Source organism: Gopherus evgoodei, chromosome 24 (assembly GCF_007399415.2).
Source record: "Gopherus evgoodei ecotype Sinaloan lineage chromosome 24, rGopEvg1_v1.p, whole genome shotgun sequence".
Classification (NCBI taxonomy): Eukaryota; Metazoa; Chordata; order Testudines; family Testudinidae; genus Gopherus; species Gopherus evgoodei.
The window spans coordinates 9,387,353-9,408,750 of NC_044345.1; the positions used below are offsets into that span (position 1 = coordinate 9,387,353).

At 49.2% G+C, this 21,398-nt stretch overlaps 1 protein-coding gene across 3 annotated transcripts in view; it reads left to right on the top strand.

Annotated features, from left to right (window-relative positions):
* The window catches only part of LOC115639253 (junctional adhesion molecule A-like), a 103,247-nt gene that overhangs the window by 17,068 nt on the left and 64,781 nt on the right, over positions 1-21,398 (top strand). The window contains exons 2-9 of one of the 3 annotated variants that reach the window (XM_030541730.1): positions 2,364-2,423; positions 5,907-6,020; positions 7,572-7,727; positions 9,871-9,998; positions 10,096-10,198; positions 13,912-14,034; positions 15,733-15,892; positions 16,522-17,262. The exons of 1 other annotated variant lie outside the window; for it this stretch is intronic. In XM_030541730.1, coding sequence (XP_030397590.1) covers positions 2,364-2,423; positions 5,907-6,020; positions 7,572-7,727; positions 9,871-9,998; positions 10,096-10,198; positions 13,912-14,034; positions 15,733-15,892; positions 16,522-16,576 — 899 coding nt within the window. In that variant the 3' untranslated portion in view covers positions 16,577-17,262. Of the gene's footprint in view, positions 1-2,363; positions 2,424-5,906; positions 6,021-7,571; positions 7,728-9,870; positions 9,999-10,095; positions 10,199-13,911; positions 14,035-15,732; positions 15,893-16,521; positions 17,263-21,398 lie in introns of those variants that run through there. One more of the 3 variants, XM_030541736.1, reaches the window with a different exon arrangement.

The following is a 21,398-nucleotide window of genomic DNA, read 5'->3' on the forward strand; positions in this document are numbered from 1 at the left end:
GTGCTCCTGTTCGGGCTCTTGGTGGCCCCCTGGGTATTCCCCAAGTGTATGGCAGTCATGGCTGCTCTCCTCTGCAAATGTCGGGTGCAAATATTCCGTACCTAGACAACTGGTACATCAAGGCAGAGTCCCAGGCACAGGCTGCAGAGCATGTGTCCCTGCCCCAGGCCACATTCCACAGGCTGGGCCTCATATTGAATGTGCCCAAATCCACACTGGCACCAACTCAGAGAGTAGAATTCATAGGGGCTCTCTTGGACTCCATGCAGGTAAGGGCGTTTCTGCCGGAGCTGCGCTTCCAAGCACTCACGAACATCATCGAAAACCTTCACCGGTTTCCCACAACCACGGCCAGAAATTGCATGAAACTATTGGGGCATATAGCAGCCTGCACATACGTGGTCCTGCACTCCAGGTTTCGCCTTTGGCCCCTCCAGGCATGGTTGGCGCTGGTGCACAGGCCGGGCAGGGACCCGCTGGACACTATAGTTACCCTCCCCCCTCACATCCTCAAATCTCTCCACTCGTGGCTGCAACCACATGTTTGTGCGGGAGTACCCTTTGCCAAACCCTGTCCTACGCTATCCCTAGTCATGGACGCCTCAGCGCTCGGTTGAGGAGTGCACCTGGGCAATATCAGAACCCAAGGCCTATGGTCCCACACAGAATTATTGCTGCATATCAATGTAAGGGAGCTGAAGGTGGTTCGTCTGGCATGCCAAGCATTCTTAGGCCCACCTGCAGGGCGCATGTGTGTTGGTGCTGACGGACAACACTGCAGCGATGTTTCTGTAGAAACAAACAGGGTGGTGCTTGCTCCTCTCCCCTATGCCAGGAAGCCCTCGAACTGTGGGAGTTTTGCATCACCTATTCGATACACCTAGAGGCATCGCACCTTCCAGGAGCACAAAACGAGCTAGCCAGCCGCCTCAGCCACTGGTTTCACAGTCACGAATGGTCCCTCAGACTGGACGTATACTCTATTTTTCCAGGGGTGGGGCTCTCCCCACATAGACCTGTTCATGATGCGGAGCAACAGGAAGTGCCAGCAGTTCTGCTAGGAATAACGTAGCTGAAGTCGACATACTTAGATCTACTCACCGTGGTGTCTTCACTGCGGTGAGTCGACTGCTGCCACTCCCCTGTCAACTCTGCATGTGCCTCTCATGCCAGTGGAGTACAGGAGTTGATGGGAGAGCGCTTGAGGGTCAATTTATTGCATCTGTGCCCTTGGCCTCTTCAGGCTGCAGGGCTGGAAGGAGCTCATTGTAGGACTGCTCTTGGATTTCACCCAAAACTCCAGTTGGGGAACATGCTGCTGCCCAGAACTAGGTTCAGAGCAGTGCACCAGCTTCCTTTTGGGGCACAGGTACAATTCAGGGTATTGGTGAGAATCTTTAAACCTCTGAATTGTCGGGGACCCAGCTCCCGGAAAGATTCCCCTGTCATAGTCCATCATAGCCATGTGCGATTGCTTTTGTATTCTGGCCTACAGCCAGCACAGAGTTTTCCCAGTGGAGGTCCCCATCCCATATGGAACTTGCTGTTCATCAGCGCCATAACCTCAGGGTTCTCAGAGTGTAATATAAAATTGTCTGTGTGTTTGGTGGTGGTCCTGGCAAGACTAGGGCATTGTGGCTTCCAGCCCCAGTGGCAATCACGCTGTATTTATAGATCTAAGATTGCACTCATGTCAAGGGCAATAGGTGCTATAAAAGTTCTGTAACAGTGCTAGAAACTGTGATTGCATAAAGAAAAATGACTGGTATGATGGCGAAGTGCAAAGCTGTCTAGGGAAGAGGGAACCAGCCTGTGCACACTTCAGTCAGTTTGGGCTCTTTCTCGGTTGATCAGACATAAGCTGAGTGGTTTTGCGTGGGGAGGAGGAGTGCTGCTGAGACTGGGGAGGTGTTGAGGGGGGCAATTGTTTAAAGAGGAAGCGGGGAAGAAATCTGTATTTGTCTTTAGATTGTAAGTGCTTTGGGGCAGGGACTATTCTGTGCACGTGCAGTGTGTAACCTAGTGATCCTAGTGATCCTTGTTCAGGGCCGTAAGGCCTTACCGAATACAAACATTTAACTTTGTCTTAACAAAAACCAACCAGAAAGCAAAGCTTGAAGCCGTCTGAATAGAACCCCTTTCCCATAATGGGGTGCAGACCCTTGGCGTCTTCTGTAAGGCTATGAGTTCTCCAAGAAAATGAGGTAGAAAAGAATGTTCTTAAGGTGTTGATCCTTCATAGGAGAGCCGCATCTCTGTGGGGTTGAGCTTGGCTGTTCTGCTGGCTCTGGGATCACTTGGGTTCTGTGGTTTGTAAACAAACATCTATCCTAATCATATATTTTTTTTTTTCCTTCCCATAGGGTCCTTGATATCAGCCCAGTTGTTGAACACACAAACCATTCAAGTGCCTGAGAATGACCGTAAGTGCAGAGTGCTAAATTATATATTCAAAGGCCGGAAGGGCCACTGTGATCTAGTCAGATCTCCTTGATAACACAGGCCATAGGTCTTCCCTGAATTCATTCCTGTTTGAACTAGAGCAGATTTTCTGAAAAAAATAATTGATTTTAAAATTGCCAGTGATGGAGTAGTTGTTGATTGTTGCCCTGTGCAGTCAAGGTGTAGTTTCACCCACTGGTCTTTCCCAGCTGTGGGATGATCTCTGGCTGAGGGCTGGTCTACACTGAAAACTTACACATCGGCATAGCAACATCTCTCAGGGGTATGAAATCCACCCCCCTGAGAGACAGCTATGCCAACCTAAGCCCTGGTGTAGAGAGCACTAGGTGAATGAAGAATTATTCTGTTGACCTAGCAACTGCGTCTCAGGGAGGTGGGTTAACTACGGTGTCACGAGAATCCCTCCCTCGCTGTAGTGTCTGTGCTCAAGCTCTCCCCCTGACAAACTGCTGCTGTGGCCCTGCTTCCTCCCAGCAGAAGTCAGTGCAGTGATCTTTAGGAGCACTGGTAACTCAGTTCACAAACTGCAAAGACAGGGGGTTGGTTCCTGCCAGCTGGTTTGATTCAGTTTTCAGCTTTGTGAAATGGGCCCTTGAAAAGCACCAGCTATGTGTGTATATATGTATTACTGGTTTAGATTCTGTTTTGCACGTATTGAATGTGATCTAGTCATGACCACTTCTTCCTAAGGTGATGTAAGGTCAGCTCTTCTTCGACCTGATGTCTGTGTGGATTCCACTGCAGCTGCACGTGCGTCTTGTGGGCATGAGGTCGGTTTATTTTGAATAGCGGAGCTTGTTGGAGCCGCTTATCTTCTCCCTTCTCCTTCCTGGCCTCTTTGTGCTCCTGGTTGAGGGCATAGAAGGCAGAGCAGATGGGATCCTTCCTTACTTCCCTTTGATGCTCATGGCGGCAAGACAGGACCGAGCGAGCATCTGACTGTTCCCCGTAACTGAACACGTTATTTTTTAATCAGATTTGTGAAAAAATCTTTATCTTCGCACTCCTTTCATGTGGACAGTTGAAGTGAGGATCCCCTTCCCCTTATGCAAGCTGCCACATCTCAAGGCAGACTTCAAAATCTGCCTATCTTGTGATTGATTCATGCTTGTCAAGGATAGACAGTCAAGGCAGCTTCTGCCTGTGGGAGAGCCATCTCCTGGATCGGTGCTCTGTGAGCAAATCCTTTTCATCCAGGACCTGCAAATCCAGGGACACTCTGCTCAGGCTGCATATGCTGGAGCAGTCCACATGGGTCACTTGAGACACAGAAGTGACAGCCATTACCAGTGTGTCAGGCTAGTTAAGCCGGTATCTGCTAGCGCTCTCTTGAGCGTAGGTCATGCTCTGATATTGAGCGTGGACAAAAGGTGAAGAGAATATTGGCAGAGCTGGCACAAGTGACTTTGATGCCAACCACTTCAATATTGGCGAAGGCCTCTGCACTGAAAGCCGCGGTACTGATGCTGTTGGCACAGACGACCCTGGTGTCCGCATCGGTCACTCTGGCGCAGGCTTCCCAGGCAGTAAAGCTGGCATCCCTGCTCGTGTATAAAGATGAGACACACTCGTGGGACTGGACAGAGCCCATATGTAGCACCAAATGTGAAGGAAGGTCCCGGAAGGAGGAAACAAAACATCTGTTCAAAGGACAGAGCCTCTGAATTCTCTCTCTAGGCTGTGAATGGCACAGGGAATGAGGGACCCAGCACCAGTCTTGGCACAGGTGTCTGCCCTGGAGTAATCTGGATCACCTCCAGACATGTTCCCTGTACTGAACAGACTAATGGAGCTGGCCCCAATGGCACATGACCTGACGGCATTGCTGTTCGAAGAGATACTCCTCCTCACCTAACCCATGTACTCCTCCTTGTTCAAATTGAGTAGAGATTTCTCCCCCCTTCTTCCTTTGGAGTGAGACCCTATGACCGGAGTCCCAGGGGAGCCAACTGAGGTCACTCAGGGTGAACTGCAGAGAATGGGACAGCCAACCCCCAAAGCTGGTGGATATTCCAATATGTAGATTTACCAAACCAGCACAAAACAGTTTCTCTAACACCTCACTGGTTACCTAGAAGCCAACAACATCATTCCCTTAAAGCAAACCAGCCTTAGGCCTCCACCCAGAGACGCAAGTCAAATATGGTGAGGATTACTGAAAATCTTATTCATCATATAAATAAGTTCTACCAATCCCAAAGGATTGGACACATTACCTCCCAGGTTAATGAATATTTCAGATCTTACCCAAATACATGCTTACAGCCAATTCTTATTAACCAAACATCTATTAAAAAAGAAAAGAGAGAGTATTGGTTTACATACAGTCATGAGTACAATTCTTGAAATTCAGATTCATAGCAGAGATAGTGAGCTTTGTAGTTGCAAAAAGTTCTTTATGCACAAATTCTAAGGTTATAGTCCAGTGTTTACATTCTGGGTGGTCCACTCAGGACTGGGGTCTCAGTCTCGAGCTTAAGCTTCCCCTGCATGAAGCATCAAGCAGATCTGAGATAAAAAGGGATTGGGACCCAAGGCATCTTTTTACAGTTCGGAGTCCTTAGGTGAGCAATAGGCAATCACGGATACTTTGAAGTGGACCTATTTCCTAAGCATTCCAGGTAATTAGCTACACAGATTTACATAAGGCAGTGTATCCATTATGCAGTCTATCACAAACTTTAAAGTGACATATTGACAGTGATATTATTTCTCCCAAGACTCATCTAAATATTAATATCCCCTTTTGATCTCTGAATCAATAGCTATAGCAGGAGTTGGCAACCTTTCAGACATCGTGTGCCAAGTCTTCATTTATTCACTCTAATTTAAGGCCAGAAGGGACCATTAGATCATCTGTTCTGACCTCCTGCATCACACAGACCAGAGAATTTCATCCACGTACCCTTATATTGAGCCCAATCACTTTTTTGGCTAAAGCATCTCTTGCAGCAAGGCAGCCAGGCCGGATGTGAAGGCATCAAGAGTTGAGGAATCCATCGCTTCCCTGGATGGTTCCAATGGTTAATCACTCTTTTAAAAAACAATAAAGTATTGTGAGCAGGTCTGGCTTTTTCCTGCCATTGGTGGTTCTTCTGCCTTTCTGTACCCAAGAGCCCTTTAGTATCTGGTATTTTCCCCCCGAGAACGTACTTGTACGCCATAATTATGTTACCTCGCCATCTTCTTTTCAATGAACTAAATAGCTCTTTAAGCTTTTCGCTGTTAGGCATTTATTCCAACCCTTGGGATTCAGGAAGGATGATCCCTTCATGCTATGGTGTAATTGGTCCGGGGTATAAATGAAAATCTGGCTCCCAGTCCATTTTAAAACAGATATGTTTGTGGCTTAGCTCTTCCAAGTGTTCGCAATTAGGAACTTATTACATGACATTACATTTGGGGTGCAGTGCAAATGCTGACTTATTGCTGTTTCTTTCCAGAAATTGAAATACCCTGTGCTGCATACGCATCGCAAAGCGGAACAGCCAGGATCGAGTGGAAATTTGAAAAGGGCTCTTCAATAGCGCTGGTCTATTATGATGGGAAATTCACAGGTACGTGAGTCCATTGTACAGAATGTCTGAGGGCCCTTTTACGATCTCTGGGCCAGGTGTTGGTTAAGCACAGGTTATCCCAGCTAGTTGCAGCATCTGAGGCAGAGTAGATTGCTTTAAATCAGAGCGCTTTGAATTATTGATTTTTATCTTGTTTTGCATTTGTGGTGGCTTTAACATGGGTTGATGGGTTCACTTGCACCCACAGATATCATGAAACCAAGGGTGCAAAAACAGAAATACATTGTTTCCCAGCCCGATGTGAATGGGACTTCCCAGTGAGTGGAGGGGAAGGGGGGAAATATGTTTGAGTGAGCCCGCCCTGCACCCTTCTGCCTCCTTGCTCTGGGTGTTGTGACCTGGTGCATGGGGTAGCTGTACCACTCACGTTTTGCCTTGTCTAACCGAGGGGCCAAACATGAGTGATGCTACAACCCCATGCACCAGGTCACAATGTCTGGAGCAGGACGCCGGGCCCAGCTTTGCAAGACGTGAGCCAGTGACGTCCACCAGTTCAGTGATCTGACTTTCTTTAAAACTTCTGTAGTGAACATACTGTTCATTTTTAAAAAATTTAATTTAAATGATTTTAATAGACTATAGTAAATTTGGCCTTAATACCGGTTGTAATTTGAAATTTATTTTTAAATAGAACTATTTTAAAAAACAAACCTGTATCCAATTTAAATTAAAAATTTTTTAAAAATCATTGATTTTATCCTCCCTCATCCGAAGTGAGGTCTTTTAGTCCTTCTGAACCGGTTCAGTCTGTAACTTCCCAGGATGGGCAGGAAGCCACAGGCATAGGCAGCAGTTACCCCAATTCAGCTACTTTCCCACAATGCAGTGCTTCACATCTGGAAATTAGCCAGAAGCGCCTTCTCCTAGTAACAGAGCTGGACCCTATGGGGTAGGTGTTTCAGGAATCCCAGCCTGCACTGATGCTACCATGGCTGAGCTGTGGTGTTACAAAGACAGGCGAGAACCAACCAGCCATTTAGTGTCCTCTGTCCGAGCGACAGCTTCCTCACCTTCTGCAGTCCCCTTTGTCGCTCAGCCATGTCAGCTGAACAGTTTGAGAACAATCTTTTAATGTGACTGGTGTAACCACACATGGCGTTTGTAGATTGCTTTGCCTGCAATCAGCTTTACCACTGCTAACTAATTTCTTAAAAAGCACCGAGCACTCGTGGGAAGAGCTATGAGGAAAGAAATGGGGTGGAATAACCTCCTCACTAACTAGTTCATATCTGCCAATAACATAGCATAACAGAACCCATCCCTTAAACCCTGCAACAAATCCCTTCAGCCCCCAGCCAGCTGTGATTTGGCTGGGTTGGCTAGGCATGTAGCTTTTCTGCAACGGGGAGACCTCTTGTTGTATTTGAACTGAACTTAATCAGCTTTTCTTACCCTGCTCTCTGCTTTGAGGCTGGTTCTTGGGGCTGCCCTTCCTCCCCTTCTGCACACCAGCAGCCTGTTCTGACTCTCCCTTGTATTTCTCCACCTCTGAGTGCTCTCAGCCTCTCACTGTCTCCCCTTTCTCTGCAGACCCCTACAAAGACCGTGCTGAGTTCACACCTACGGGGATTCATTTCACTTCGGTGACTCGGAAGGACACGGGGAAGTACATCTGCGAGGTCCTCTGGACCAGGAGCGGGGGCAGTGGCCAACTAAGAAAGTCAGAAGTTGACCTCATCGTCCAAGGTACTAATGTCATTCTGTAATTACAGCTTGGGACCAGTTGCCATGGCTAAAGTGCCATGGTTTCTAGTCTTGGAGAGGGGGCCCCTGGGGGCATGTTGCCAACTGTGGGCAAGGAGTGTGTTTTCATAGAGTTGAAGATTGGAAGGGAGCACTATGAACTTGTAACCCATGTGGCACAGACCAGGGAGCCTCACCACTGACTTCTGCCACCAGGTGGGTTTTATTTTTCCCTACTAAGAGCCCAATGGCTTATTTAAACAATGTTGCTCTCCGCACACAATGGCATCATCAGTGGATCGCAGACTAGCCTGAGGTCCCTGAAACAACTCTTTCCACATTGGACTTAAACTCTAGGGAAGCCTCAATTGTCTAAACCTGATTATCTGAAACTCTCCTGTATGTCCCTTGGCAATGGACCTGCAGGGCCAGAGCGGTGCATGAGTGGAGCTTTAGGGCCTTCCTGAGAGCAGCGTCAGTCCTGCTGGAATAGAGCCATGGAATAAGGCTGCTTTGGGCAGTGGCAAGTATCCTGTAATCAAATCAGGCTAGCCAGGTTTGAAGGGATGCCCTGGGGAAAGCCTAGTGCCCAGATTATCCAATGGTTTCAAAAGACTCCAGTTCTGTTGGCTCCACATCTTCAGAACCATTTAACACAACTGGTTCTTGAGGAATGCCTCGCACAGGTCAATGTGTAGCCCATTGTGGCAATGAAGAAACAATCCTAGCTACACGAGGGCACTGTTATTTCTGTAACACGCACTCAGGAAGTTGACACTGTAACTGTTCCCCATGCTGACGTGGGCAAGTCCGTGCTTCCTCTTGCATTACGTGCTAATGGCATTTAAGCAGAGATCCCCTTCATAGAGATGTGCTGTCAGTCCACTTCACATCTTGAAGACTCACTGTCAGCACCAATCTGAACCATGGGTGTATTGTCTGTAGAGCCCAATGGAGACTGACCAGTCCTCACCCCAGAAATGGTCCCTTCATGGCTGAGCTGAGATCCCTGGCAAAAGATTAGGGGGAAGATTGCACTACTTTTACAGTGCCTGCTCTGTGACTGTACCCAGAGCCTCACTCACAAATGCTGTCAGTCTAGCACCTTTTACCAGTGCTGCAAAATCAGTTACCGAATGGGAGCCCAGTGTTGGACCAAGCTGTTTCCTTCCTTCAGTATTGCAGCAGTTTTGATCAAACATTTTGTTTTCACAAGTTGCTCTGTCAAAGCGGGATGGACACTGGCTTCACTTACACAGCCAACATCGCACCTTTCACCTGTCAGCAGGGTGGCTACTGCTAGCGGCAGGGCTCGTAGTCAAAGCCTTAATTTCTGGTCAGTGACATTTCTCCCCATGTGCACTTACCATTTATGTTGAATGCTGGGCACCTGATTCTGTCTCCTTGCTCTTCGTACAGTCGTTTGCACCAGAACCCCGAGAGCTGCTCTGGTTTAGTTGCATCCCACACCCATTTTGCAGTGGTGTAAATGGCTACCCAGGGAGCAGGACAATGAAAGATCCAGCCCAGTGAGTGCCATTAATCCGCTATTGAATTAAAGTGCAACTAGTTCAGAACTCACACAAGGAACTGCTGTTGTCTGTGGAATGTGTCTCAGGAGATCAAGACAGTAATGTGGCTGGATTTTAAAGAAAAATCCACTACTGTTTGTAGTTGTGCTGACATGAGTATAATCAAGCTTCAGGGCAGCACAGAATCTCTGCGTGGGTCAGGAAGGAATGGCTTTTCACTCCTTTCCCATCGCAATTAAAGGTGTATTATCAGGGAATGACAGTTACATTGGCCTGAGCTCTGGAACTTCACTGATCAGCCCTGGAGCAGTGCCAAGAAAGCCCTGCCAGTGGAAGAGGGCCCGGCCACTGACTTAGTTCACGAGTTAACCGACTATCAAGCTAGACATGGATGCTGCTTACCATTTACTTCCCTTAAAATGAGCTGGACATTTGTTTGCCTTCATGTCACTTAGCCAGTCCTCTATTAACCCATGACTGACTGGATTAGACTAAACTCAACTTAACAAATGCAAATGACTGCGTCTTGGGTGTGTTTGGGGCACGGGGTCACAGCGGTGGGTTCAAAGGTCATCTGTAACATGTGCCTCTTTGCCTTGTGCTGACATGCACAGAAACAGATGGCTCTCCACCTCCTACCTGCCAATACTACAGGGACAACGTCCTTATGACCTCCAACCCCAATGTCAACAAGAAATTCAGGAACTCCTGCTACGCAATCAACACCAAGACAGGAGTGCTGGTATGCACGGGGCAAAGGGCTGCTTGACTCGTGGGGAGTTTACACCTCTGTCCATTCCTCTGTCTATGCCTCCCTCATGCCTTCTTTCCCACTCCAGATGAATGAGCCCGTAACCAGCTTTGACATGCGGGATTATTTTTGCGAGGCTCAGAACAATGTTGGGACCACTCAGAAATCTGAAGCCATCCACTTGGAAGCCAGTAAGGAAATTGGGACTTGCAGAGTCTGCATGTGGGTGGGTGGTTGCGTGCGCACGTCCGCACTGGGCTCTTCGGAAGTCACTTGCAAGCTTACAATAGCCAGTGCTGTCACTGGCCCTTCCCTGGTCTCCTGCAGCTACTCCCTGTACTGGCTGAGATAGATCAAAGGTTGGACAGTGCCCAAGCATCTTGATGGGAAAACAGGCATGTGCTTTGCTGCAAGGGCTGGGGAGAGCCTGGAACCAGAAGCCCAGTGTGCGGCCCTGCTAAAAGAGCAACCTTCACGGAGAACGGAGTCTCCTGAGAGCCGACAAGTGGTTCTTGGCATGTCCAGTCTCCGACATGATCTCCGGAGCTGGGCCTCGGTACAGACAGACCGAGAGGAGGCACCTGCCCTAGCCTAGTGCACCCTGGGATTGGAAGTGACTGAGGTTGGGGATAGGTGTTTGCTGGGCCCAGCTCTGGTGACAAGCATTCCAACCGTCCCCTCATCTGAAAAGCTACCATGCTGTTAGCCCCTATTCCCTGGAGCTGCCCCCTTCCATTTGCGCTCAGCCCCTCCCGTGACCTTAGATGCTGAACTGGTTGGGTGAAAGCTGAGGCTGTAACTCAACATATTCAAACTGAGCTGAAGTCTTTAGACTGTGTCTACATTGGTGCTAAATGGGGTTTTCAGTTGGGTTAAACTCAGGGAAAAGTTTTCCCTATTATCTACACAGTGTCTGTCCTGGTATAACTGCTGTGAGGCAGTGCGGGAGTGGGGGTGTAATTTTTATTTTTACAGATGTGACTGCAGTTATACTGGTGTGAGGGTGCCTCATACTGGGGTGACTTATTCCCTTTCCTGTACTGACATCGTTAAACTGAGACAACTTGTGCATGTAGACAAAGCCCCTTGGCTAGACAAGGTCTGCACTACAGCACAACCTGCTGATGATGTGACTATGGAGGTGGTAAGCTGCATCCACACTGGGTGGGGTTTCAAATGGGCTGAGCTACCCCCGTGCCTTTTTTAAACCTTTTCCCCTCGTCTAGACAAAGCCACAGGTGCTGGAGCAATGCTGGGAGATCTCCCTGGAATAACCCTCAGTGCTGGATGAGGCCGTGTCTACAGGCCCATGGCCAGCTGTGGGGAAAATTCCTCCATGCTCTGTATCCAGCGCACTCTCTCTCTCCCCCACTCCCCTTCGATAACAGCCCGCAGCAGTCAGAGGGTTGCACCCAACTTTACGGGGTGTGAACAAGAGCAGAATTTGGTGCACCCCCCAGCCCTCTGGTGACTTGCACAGCCTGAACCCTGCTCCAGCGTGTCAGGAGCAAATGAATCCTGTGTCTGGAAAATCAATGGTTAAAGGAACAACCCGGCTCAGCCGTTGCCTTGTAGGGGCCAGATTTTGCCCACGAGTGATTCCTACTAAAGCCTGACTTTTGTCACAGGTCAGGGCACCTGCACCTCACTGGCCCAGCAAGGGCACCTGCTCTGATTTGCAACTCCCCCGGTTATCATCTCTTGGGTGGAGACATGAGTCTCTCTTCTTGCTGGCTGGGGTCTCTCCAGGCTGCTGCAGCTCCCTGCCTTCCCTGTGTTGTTAGTCTGTCGAAGCAGGCCTGCTGGCTTTCTCCTCGTAGACTAATAACAGTGGAATTGCTACAATTATAAGTTACCGCACGGTTCTTCAGTGCTTAATTGGTAATGAAAGAGGTGCTGGGGCTCATAGATGCTGATTCTGTGGGTGCTCTGGGACTGGAGCATCCATGGTGGAAAAACTAGCGGGTGGTTAGCACCCACCGGCAGCCAAGCTGTCCTCGCTGCCTCCTCCCCTGAGTGCGCTGTGTCCCTGCTCCTCCACCTACCTCCCAGCGCATCCCGCTGCCTAACAGCTGTTTGGCGGTGCTTTGGAGTTTCCAGGAGGCAGTGGGAGGAGCGGGGATGGGAGGTGCTCAGGGGAGGAGGTGGAGAAAAGGTGGGGTGGGGACTTGGGGGAAGGGGGTGGAGTGAGGGTGGTGTAGAGGTGGGAAGGGGTGGGGCCAGGACAGGGAGGGGTCAAAACCCACCTGGCAAAGGGGAAGTCTGCTCAAGCAATTTTTTTATTTTCATAACTAATGTGCCAGGCCCGGAGGTGCCGGGACTCTGAACTGCTAAGCCCACAGGTGCCGGGGCTCAGCCCTGGTGCTAATTAGGCACTGCAATTCTTCCTACACGAGCCTATTAATTTTCAAGGCAAAAGCATTGGAGAGAACATATGAAAAAACAATTAAACTTAAATGCCTGCTAATAAGCTTCCCAGAGATCACCCCCTCCAATGTGGGCTCTAGCAGGAGCAGCCCTTCCCAGCCTGGCCAGGGGTTTCCCTGCGGTGTCAAGTTCATCATGCTCTTTGCTCAGAAGAGAACACTGAGAGTCCCTCCTTTATCCAGTTAATCCACCAGACAACATGATCTCTGCTCCAAGTGCAGCTTCTAAAGCAGTGGTTCCTAATTCGCGAAATGTTACAGGGAGTTCTTGGGGTGGCGGAATTCCCTAATGGCAGACAGAGCTGCCTCTAGGGATCCCAGGCAGCACAGGACCAGTAGCCTGGAGCCCCTGGACTTCCAAGAGCTAAGCAGATCAAAGCAAGCATCTCTATCCCACTGAGCAGATTTAAATTTCAAGACTGCTTATAAGAAATGGAAAGGAAGGCAGATTTTTATTTTGCTGTTTTTTTAAATTAAATAGGCAGCTATTTTTTTAAATTTATGAAGAACAAGTTTAAGCTTTGTAACGTTTGTTATTTGCCTGGACTGCTCAAGACCTGAATGCTTGTGTAGGACGAACTCTTTGAGTTGGCTTCTTCAATACCTTCATGCTGTTTCACATCTGATACTCCTTGATGAAACATAGGAGCCTTGTCTTATAAGAGGCTTATTCAAAGTGATACAAGCTTTGAAAGTGAGATCTTGAAAGAGTGTTGCTGTTTTCATAATGTAATAAACATACTGTAATGATAAATAATAGTGTGTAATAAACATGTCCTAAAAACAAATTTTATATTTCCAAGATCACTGCTTTTATAATTTATACTCTGGTAAAGGAGAAAATCCCTGGAAATAATTCATTTTTAGGAGGGGGTTCACAAGACTTGACATTTTACTGAAAAGGGTTCACAGGTTGTTAAAGTTTGGGAATCACTGTTCTAAAGGATAGATGGAGGTGGGTCTTTTGCATTTCCCTCAGCCTCCAAGTATTTCCTGGGAAATCCACTTCCCATGTATTGCCCCAAAATGTCCCCTGAAGTTTCTAATATTGTCCAGAAATTGTATTAGTCAAGGCCATCCTCCCAGAGAAGTGCTGTACAATCCCTGGATTCCCAAAATACTTACTTTAAACCCGACCAATTTAAGTTTAATTCCAGTTTTGCCCAAGAGATTGTGTAAATCAGAATTCTGACAGATATGACGCAGGCCCTTTTATATGGCAGTGTCCCTGGTGGGGCCTCAGTGCAGTGTACAGGGCCTCAGTGTAGCTAGGAATCATCTCACAAGGGGAGGAGACTAAACCATCAGAGGGGCTGCAAGGGCTGGTCTGCAGTCTGTGCATGATCCCCCCCCCCGACTCTCGGGGGCAGCACCATCCCTGTGATGAGGGGAGCAGAGGGGTTTGCCCCAGGCTGATGCGGGAGGAGGCTTGCGAGGGGAGTGGAAGAAGTGACTGCTGGTTTTTGCTTTCCACAAAGGAAACGTCATTTCCTACAAGGACATGAAAGTGCTGGTCAACAGCGGGAATGCTCGGATTATCGATGTGCGGTTGCCAGAGGAGGTGGCAAATGGCCGTATCGCCAACTCGGTCAATATTCCAGGTGAGAGGTTGCTGTGGGTGCCAGCAACCAGGGCTTCGATTGCACGTAGACCAGAGCGTGAGTGGTCAGGCCTAGCGATCAGTCAGCCAAGGGTCAAAGCTGGAGTCAGGAACCGAGCAGGGCTGGAAACAAGGTGGGTACAGGAGTGATCACAGCTGCAGGCAGAAGCATGGAGGAGTCAGCGACCTCCTGATGAATTGAAATGCAGATCTGTAGTCTCCTTGCAGCCAATGAAAGAGCCAGTCAGGCAATTCTGCTGCAGCCCAGCTGGGCTCCTTAGCCTGCCTGAGAGCTGAGCCAGCCAGCCTCAGGTCAGCTGCAAGGACTCAGGCCCATAGTTTCTGATATGTAGCACTAGAGCCCTGGAGAAAATGGAGTTAGTAACTCAGCAGGGGACGCTGTTTCCTCCCTGCTCTCCAGTGTGCCGGGGATGCTGTGCTGGGGAAGTGACATGAGACCAAAGCTGGATCATTAAAGGCCCGAGGTGTGCACAAGCAGATGGGTGTGTAGAGGGCTTTCCCTTCAGCTCCTCCCCAGTTCTTGTCACACAGACAGAAAGCAGAAGTCTGAAGTGCAGGCAATGCCATGTTTGTTGGGGTTAGTTTTAAGGCAGCATGTCAGTAACTTTGACACTGCAGAGCCTTGTTTCCCAGTGTTCCGTTCTCTCCCCACTTCAGCAGGCAGAATTATCCCTGAAATGCAGGTGTGGGGCCCCACCCCTTACAGTTGCTGGTCATGTTCTGTTTTGGGGATCAGGAGTCTGGGGGTTTTGTCCCACCTCTTTTGTATCCCATGGGAGGGGTGAGGAGTGAGGTTGCGCTATGGTCAGGAACGGGTGCTTTTTTTGGCCTTTTTAGTGTTTTATATCTTCTCCCCACCGCCCCATCCCCTCTTGCCCCTCCTGACTGGTTGTTTGACCTTCCTTTTAAGATAGAGATTGAGGCAGTGTTAACATGTGCGCTCCTATATTATACTTTCATTATACCCAGTAACACTTGAACTGTTCTTATCTGTTCCTGTTATACTAATAAATGTATCTGGCTAGGGAGAAGCAACATGCAGTGTCTGTCCTTTGTTTACACATATAAGTAAGAATATAAATGTATCAAATTAAATGAGCAAACAAACCTAAAATTCTATCTCAGGCAAAAATACAGGCCTGAATTCTGCATTATTACGAGCACTCCTAACAGGGTGTAACCCTGGCCAAACTCCACCTCAGAGAATCGTCTCTTCTTCCTTTAAACTACCTTGATGGTTTTAAGTGGATGCAGGCTTCTGCTTCACTTCCTGTCCTGAATGGACATGCAGAGTTTGTGTCTTGCTCATTTGCTGTGCTCTACCACAGAGGGTGCTGCATTTCAGGAGTGGGAAAAGCAGTGTCTTGTATCCCTTCTGTAATGCATGCGGGACTTACATGCATAAACATAAGAGCATCCTCGCCTGTATTTATGGAGCAGTGTAGCAATCGCCCACAATCATCATCAGCAGGGTTTAGCGCCGCAACTTCAGCATCAAGATATAGACCTTTACCACTTGAGCTAAAGGAGTAACTCCATTAGCTAGTAGCAGCAGTAGGCTTTTATCCTCTACTGGACTAACTAGTGTCACATCCCCATCTAGTGGAGAGGTGACACACCTATCCCCAGGGTGATACACCACCACTGCTGATTGCGATCATCTCTTTCCCCCACCCAGTGGCAGAAGTCGAGGAAGCCCTGAAGATGGACCCTGAGACGTTTAAGATGAAATATGGCATTGACAAGCCACGGATGGATGATAACTTGATCTTCTACTGCCAGAGGGGCAGAAGAGCGGCTGAGGCCACAAAGATCGCCATAAACCTTGGCTACACCAAGTGAGCCTGCCCCTCCCCCCCTGAGCTCTTGTACCATGGGGCACCAGACCCTCAGGGAGATTGTGAACATACCACAGGCTCTTGTGGGTTTGGAGGCAAGGGATGTAGGTGCTTAAAATGCCCTAGATCCTATGGACTCCAACCCTTCTGAGCACCCCCCTAAGCTCTCATGTATAGGGTTATTAATGGAGAAATCCTTGGGTCTGGTGCAGGAGAGGGTTCAGATATCCCTCAGCACCGATCTTTCTTATACCGGTGTATTCTGGAGTAAACCCACTGGAGGGGATGGTGGTACTCTAGATTCTCACCAGGGCCACAGAGACAAAGTCTTGGTTAGCTACTGAGAGAGAGGACAGAGTAATTCCTAGCTAACCCCAGAGGGGATGTTCCCACAGCTACCTTGATTCCTCAGGGACACTTTGAATTCATCCATATGACCCTGTGCTGGGGGCTGGTTATTTCTCAAAGTTCTCGGCACAGCTCTGCCTCTGATGGTTTGGTCCCACTTGGGTTTCTGGCCAATGAGCAGTCACAGCTGGGCTTGGTCTGTCTCTTCCACTCCAAAGGCAGTGTGGATAGTCCCTCCCATTTCCCATTCTGAAGCCACATGTCACTTCCTGTCTCTGCAGGGCCCATAACTACGCAGGTAGCTACGAGGAATGGTCTGAAAAGGAGGGGAACTGAAGTGGGAACGACTCCATGAGGGCTGGTGTTTGTCCCTCCACTCCCAGCAGCTGGCTTGGCCCTGAGGACTCTTCCTTTGCTTTCTTGCTGCAATGTTGTCTCATTTCTGCTGACGCCTGGTACTGGGATGGGAACGCTCTGGGCCCTGGTGGGCTCTTGACTAATGCACCTGTCTGAGAAGCTGCCACTCTGCTTTCCGCCTCACCTTCCAGCCCAGTGTCTCACCTGATCCAAATGTAGTCACCCCCCCTGTCCCCAACAGCAGCTGGGGGTTCAGATACTTTATTGGGGGTGGGGAGATATCTGCACCCCCCCATTCATTCTATCTCCCCCACCTCCCCATGGAATCTGGGACCCCATCCATATGCTTCCCATGGAGTAAGTCCTCAACTCTTAAGGAGGTAGATTTGATGATCATTTTCCTACCCCACCTCATTCTCCACCTGAATCTGCTGCTTCCAACTGTAGCCTGTTATTTCTAGAACATGCCAGGTGCCCCTCAGCCATCTCTGCACGGGGGATTTTCTCTGCAGCCACGCCTGGAAAAGAGAGCTCTCTAGCATTGCCTCTGATGTAGTACATGGCTCTGATAAGGGGTGGGACGTATGTGAAGGAAGGAAGAATCCCAAGCACTGCTACAGGCTTGGGATTGACTGGCTAAGCAACAGTTCTGCAGAAAAGGACCTGGGGATTATAGTGGACCAGAAGCTGGATACGAGTCAGCAGTGTGCCCTTGTTGCCAAGAAGGCTAATGGCATATTGGGCTGCATTAGTCGAAGCATTGCCAGCAGATCGAGGGAAGTGATTATTCAGCATGGGTGAGGCCACATCTGGAGTATTGTGTCCAGTTTTGTCCCTCCCCCCTCTCCCCTCCACACAGAAGGGATGTGGACAAATTGGAGAGAGTTCAGTGGAGGGCAATGAAAATGGTTAGGGGGCTGGGGCACATGACTTATGAGGAGAGGCTGAGGGAAGTGGGGTTATTTAATCTGCAGAAGAGTGAGGGGGGGATTTGATAGCAGCCTTCAACTACCTGAAGGGGGGGGTTCTAAAGAGGACGGAGCTCGGCTGTTCTCGGTGGCAGATGACAGAAGGAGTAATGGTCTCAAGTTGCTGGGGTGGGGGGTTTAGGTTACATATTAGGAAGCACTGTTTCACTAGGAGGATGGTGAAGCACTGGAATGGGTTACCTAGAAGGTGGTGGACTCTTCATCCTTAGAGGATTTTAAGGCCAGGCTTGATAAACTGGCTGGGATGATTTAGTAGGTGTGGGTCCTGCTTTGAGCTGGGGATTGGACTAGATGACCTCCTGAGGTCTCTTCCAACCCTAATCTATAATTGTATGATGGCAGCAAGACAACAGTGGAAATTGCTCAGGGTCAGCCAGGTTTTATATTAAAGTCTTTGTACAGATCTGTGTTTCTCAGCCTCTTCACTGGGTGAGCCCTTATTCACACTAAAAAAAATTGCACAAACCTCCCCAATAACAATAAAAATGTCTCATTTCTGACCATGCTTAGGGCTGGTCTACATCTAGAACTAGATTGGCAAAACTAGGTCTCTTGGCGGGGAGGCATGTGGTGTGTGTGAAAAATCCACCACCACCCCTGCCAAGATGTAGCTATGCCAACCTAACCCCCAGTGCAGACCGAGTTAGACGGATGGAAGAATTCTTCTGGTGACTGAGCTGTTGCCTCCCGGGGAGGTGGATTTTCTCCAGTGTTGAGAGAACGCCTCCCAGCACTATAGTGAGTATTTACACTGAAGTGCTGCCACAGGGTTTTAAGCATAGACCTACACTTAGCATATAGAATCGATGTGTGGGAGGGTGGAGAATACTTGATTTTGAAGGGTCAGGGTGTGTAGGGATGCAGGGGGGAGGGGAGCGAGACTTTTCTTTGGTTTAGACTGTAATATTTTCAGTGCCTCACGACCCCACTGCTGGCCTTTCCTGACCTCCTGGGACAGTCGTGACCCACCCATTGAAAAACCCTCTTCCAGAGCATGACAAGCATCCCCTGGAGTTGTTCTGAATAATCCACGGGTGTTGTCACATCCTGGCAAACGTGTCTGCCCTCTGCCAGGGGGAAGTAGACCACAACGAATGGGTGGCATTTGTAGCTGATCCCAGCACCTCGGAGGCTCTGCTCCAGAGAGCCATAGGGAACAGGCAACTGCAGACCACATGGAAGTTGGTTCTTTTTAAACTGTGATGTAAGCCAAGGGTCCCCAACGTGGTGCCCGCAGGCGCCATGGTGCCTGCAGGGGATCTAAATGCGCCTTCGTCCTGGCTGACTGTCGAGCATCCGCTGAACTGCCACCGAATTTCGGCGGTGACGCCTCTCGATGCCGCCACTTGCCACTGACAAGCGACATCATCCAGAGGCATCGCCGCCGAAATGCGGCGGCATTTCAGTGGATGCTCGACTGCCGCCATGGTCCTTCATCTGGTGCCCGCCAGATGAAAAGGTTGGGGACCACTGATCTAAGCTCTTGTTTACGCAAGAAAACAGCACTGGTTTAACTTAAGGTGTTGTCTGAAACTGAGTCAGCTAAGTCGCTCCAGCCCTCTCTGTGGACGCTTCTATTTCAGTTTCAGTGCAACTTATTTTGCTTTAGCTTAAGTCAGGTTTAAGTTAAGTGCAAAAAGGCACTTAAACAGAACTGAGGCCTAGTCTACACAGTGAAGTTATAGTGGCCGAGTGTGACACCCCCCTTCCCCCCAGCGACATAGTGACGTTGACAAAAACCCTGGTGTAAATGCAGCTGCATCATGCAGGGAGGGGGCCTTTCTATACCTTAGCTTGCTATACACTAAAAGTGAGGTTGGTGTAAGCCACCGTGCACCAACCTTGCTGTGTGTGTCTAGGCTCAAATTGTCTCCTCCTTACATGAAGTGCCCCATTAAGGCGATACTAGAAAACCACCACCCCTACTGGCATTGCACCCTCGGCAACCTCCAGCACACAACGCAGGAGGAGAGCTGACCTTTACAGTCCAGCAGCTGTCCCACAATGCCCAACAGTGGCTGCGCTGGTCACAACTGTGAACTCCCTGACCCAGCATACAGAGACTGGAAACAACTTGCCCTCCCCTTGGTGCGTGCAATTGCCCAGCCGAGCATGCTGGCTACAAGCTTCAAACATGCTCTGGTCTAGAGCAGACTGGAGCTATGGGAGCTCCTGGGTCTGTGGGGAGAAGCGGCTGTGGATCTCAATGAAGATTGCCAGGGGAATGCAGCCAGATGGGGTACAATGGGGAGCAGTAGCAGTGCCGGATGGAAGGGAAGAACAGCAGTGGGCAGACCCTGCTGCCAGGGAGCCAAACAATCGACCTGGTGCTGAGCTGCAGACCTGCAGCTCTTCCAGTGAGCTGCCTGCTCTATTTGCAACCACCATAAATACCTCAGAGGAGCCTGAGACAGACCCCCGCTGTGGGAGGAAGAGGGGGAGACCCAGTGGCAGGGCAGCTTTGCTGTGAGCCGGCACTTGTTTGAGATGCTGCCACAGTCTAGCCCTGGGTTTCTCAATTGGGGTTGGGACCTTTCCAGTGGTCGCGAGGTTATTACACGGGGTTGCGAGCTGTCAGGCTCCAGCCCAAACCCCGCTTTGTCTCCAGTATTTATAATGATGTTAAATATATTTTAAAATGTTTTTAATTTATAAGGGGGGGTCGCATTCAGAGGCTTGCTATGTGAAAGGGGGCAGCAGTACAAAGGTTTGAGAACCACTGGTCTAGCCAGTCCCACCAGGCAAGCATGGACGAGCCTGCTGAAGGGGAAGAACCTTGCATAAGTGCCTGCATGCATTTTCCCTGGCAATATTTCCACGCGCAGGTATCAACTTTTCATCATTTTACATCTAGGAGACGAATAAGAGGTACAACACCCAGAGAGAGCTGGCATCAGCTTTTCCTTCGGCTGGGTTAGGGGAGGCAGGAGAGGGGTTGTTTATGTACACAGGGATGTCTCATGTAGCCTCCTGAGAGATCTCAATGAAACTGTCACGGAGGTACTTTGTGACCCTTTCCCACAGGTTTCTAGGGTAGCAGCCTTATTTCATCCTCCGCAGTAGAACACTTTCCCATGCCACTCGGCCATGAATTCAGCTGGCACCATTGCAGTAACAGGCTAGTGACACACAGACCTGGGCAGGTTTGAGACACCAGCAGCAGCTGTGTTGTGTGCCTTTGTTACCCTTGTGAGTGAGCTGGCAGCTAAAATTACCACTGCTTGTGGAAAACTCTGCCAAGTTTCTGTGCAGAAATAGGGACCAAAATGTTGTTGTTTCATACAGCCAAAAATCTTTCTGCCCTCTTCCTTTTCCCTGCAGCTTGGCTCCTGGCAGGCTGTACTCGCCATGGCAGGGACTGGAGCGAGGCACTCCAAAGCTAATCATCACAATCATTACAGTCAGTGTTACGTCTTATTATAACATTTTATGGGAATAAGGGAGGGGAGTTTTGAAACTTGCACTTTCTGCTGTGATTGTAAGTACCATAACAGAAAGAGAGCCTGAAGCACGGGCCTGGTGCAAGACTTGAGGCCTGAACGCAAAATCAGCAAATGTTACGCTATGAGCAAAAGTCAGGCCCTGTCAAAAGCAGATTCTTGTCTGCAAATCAGTGTGACAGCACAGAGAGAGGACACCTGTGCAGCCAACAACCAATAATAACTACAATGGTACTTCTGTCTGTTTTACCTGTAGCTGCTGCTGTTGCAGCTTTGAGGGGTGTCCCTTCCACACCCACAACATGCTGCAGCCTGATGCAGAGGAGAAAAAAGAGGACTAGGGAGAACATGCTGAGCTAATGCTGCATCGGA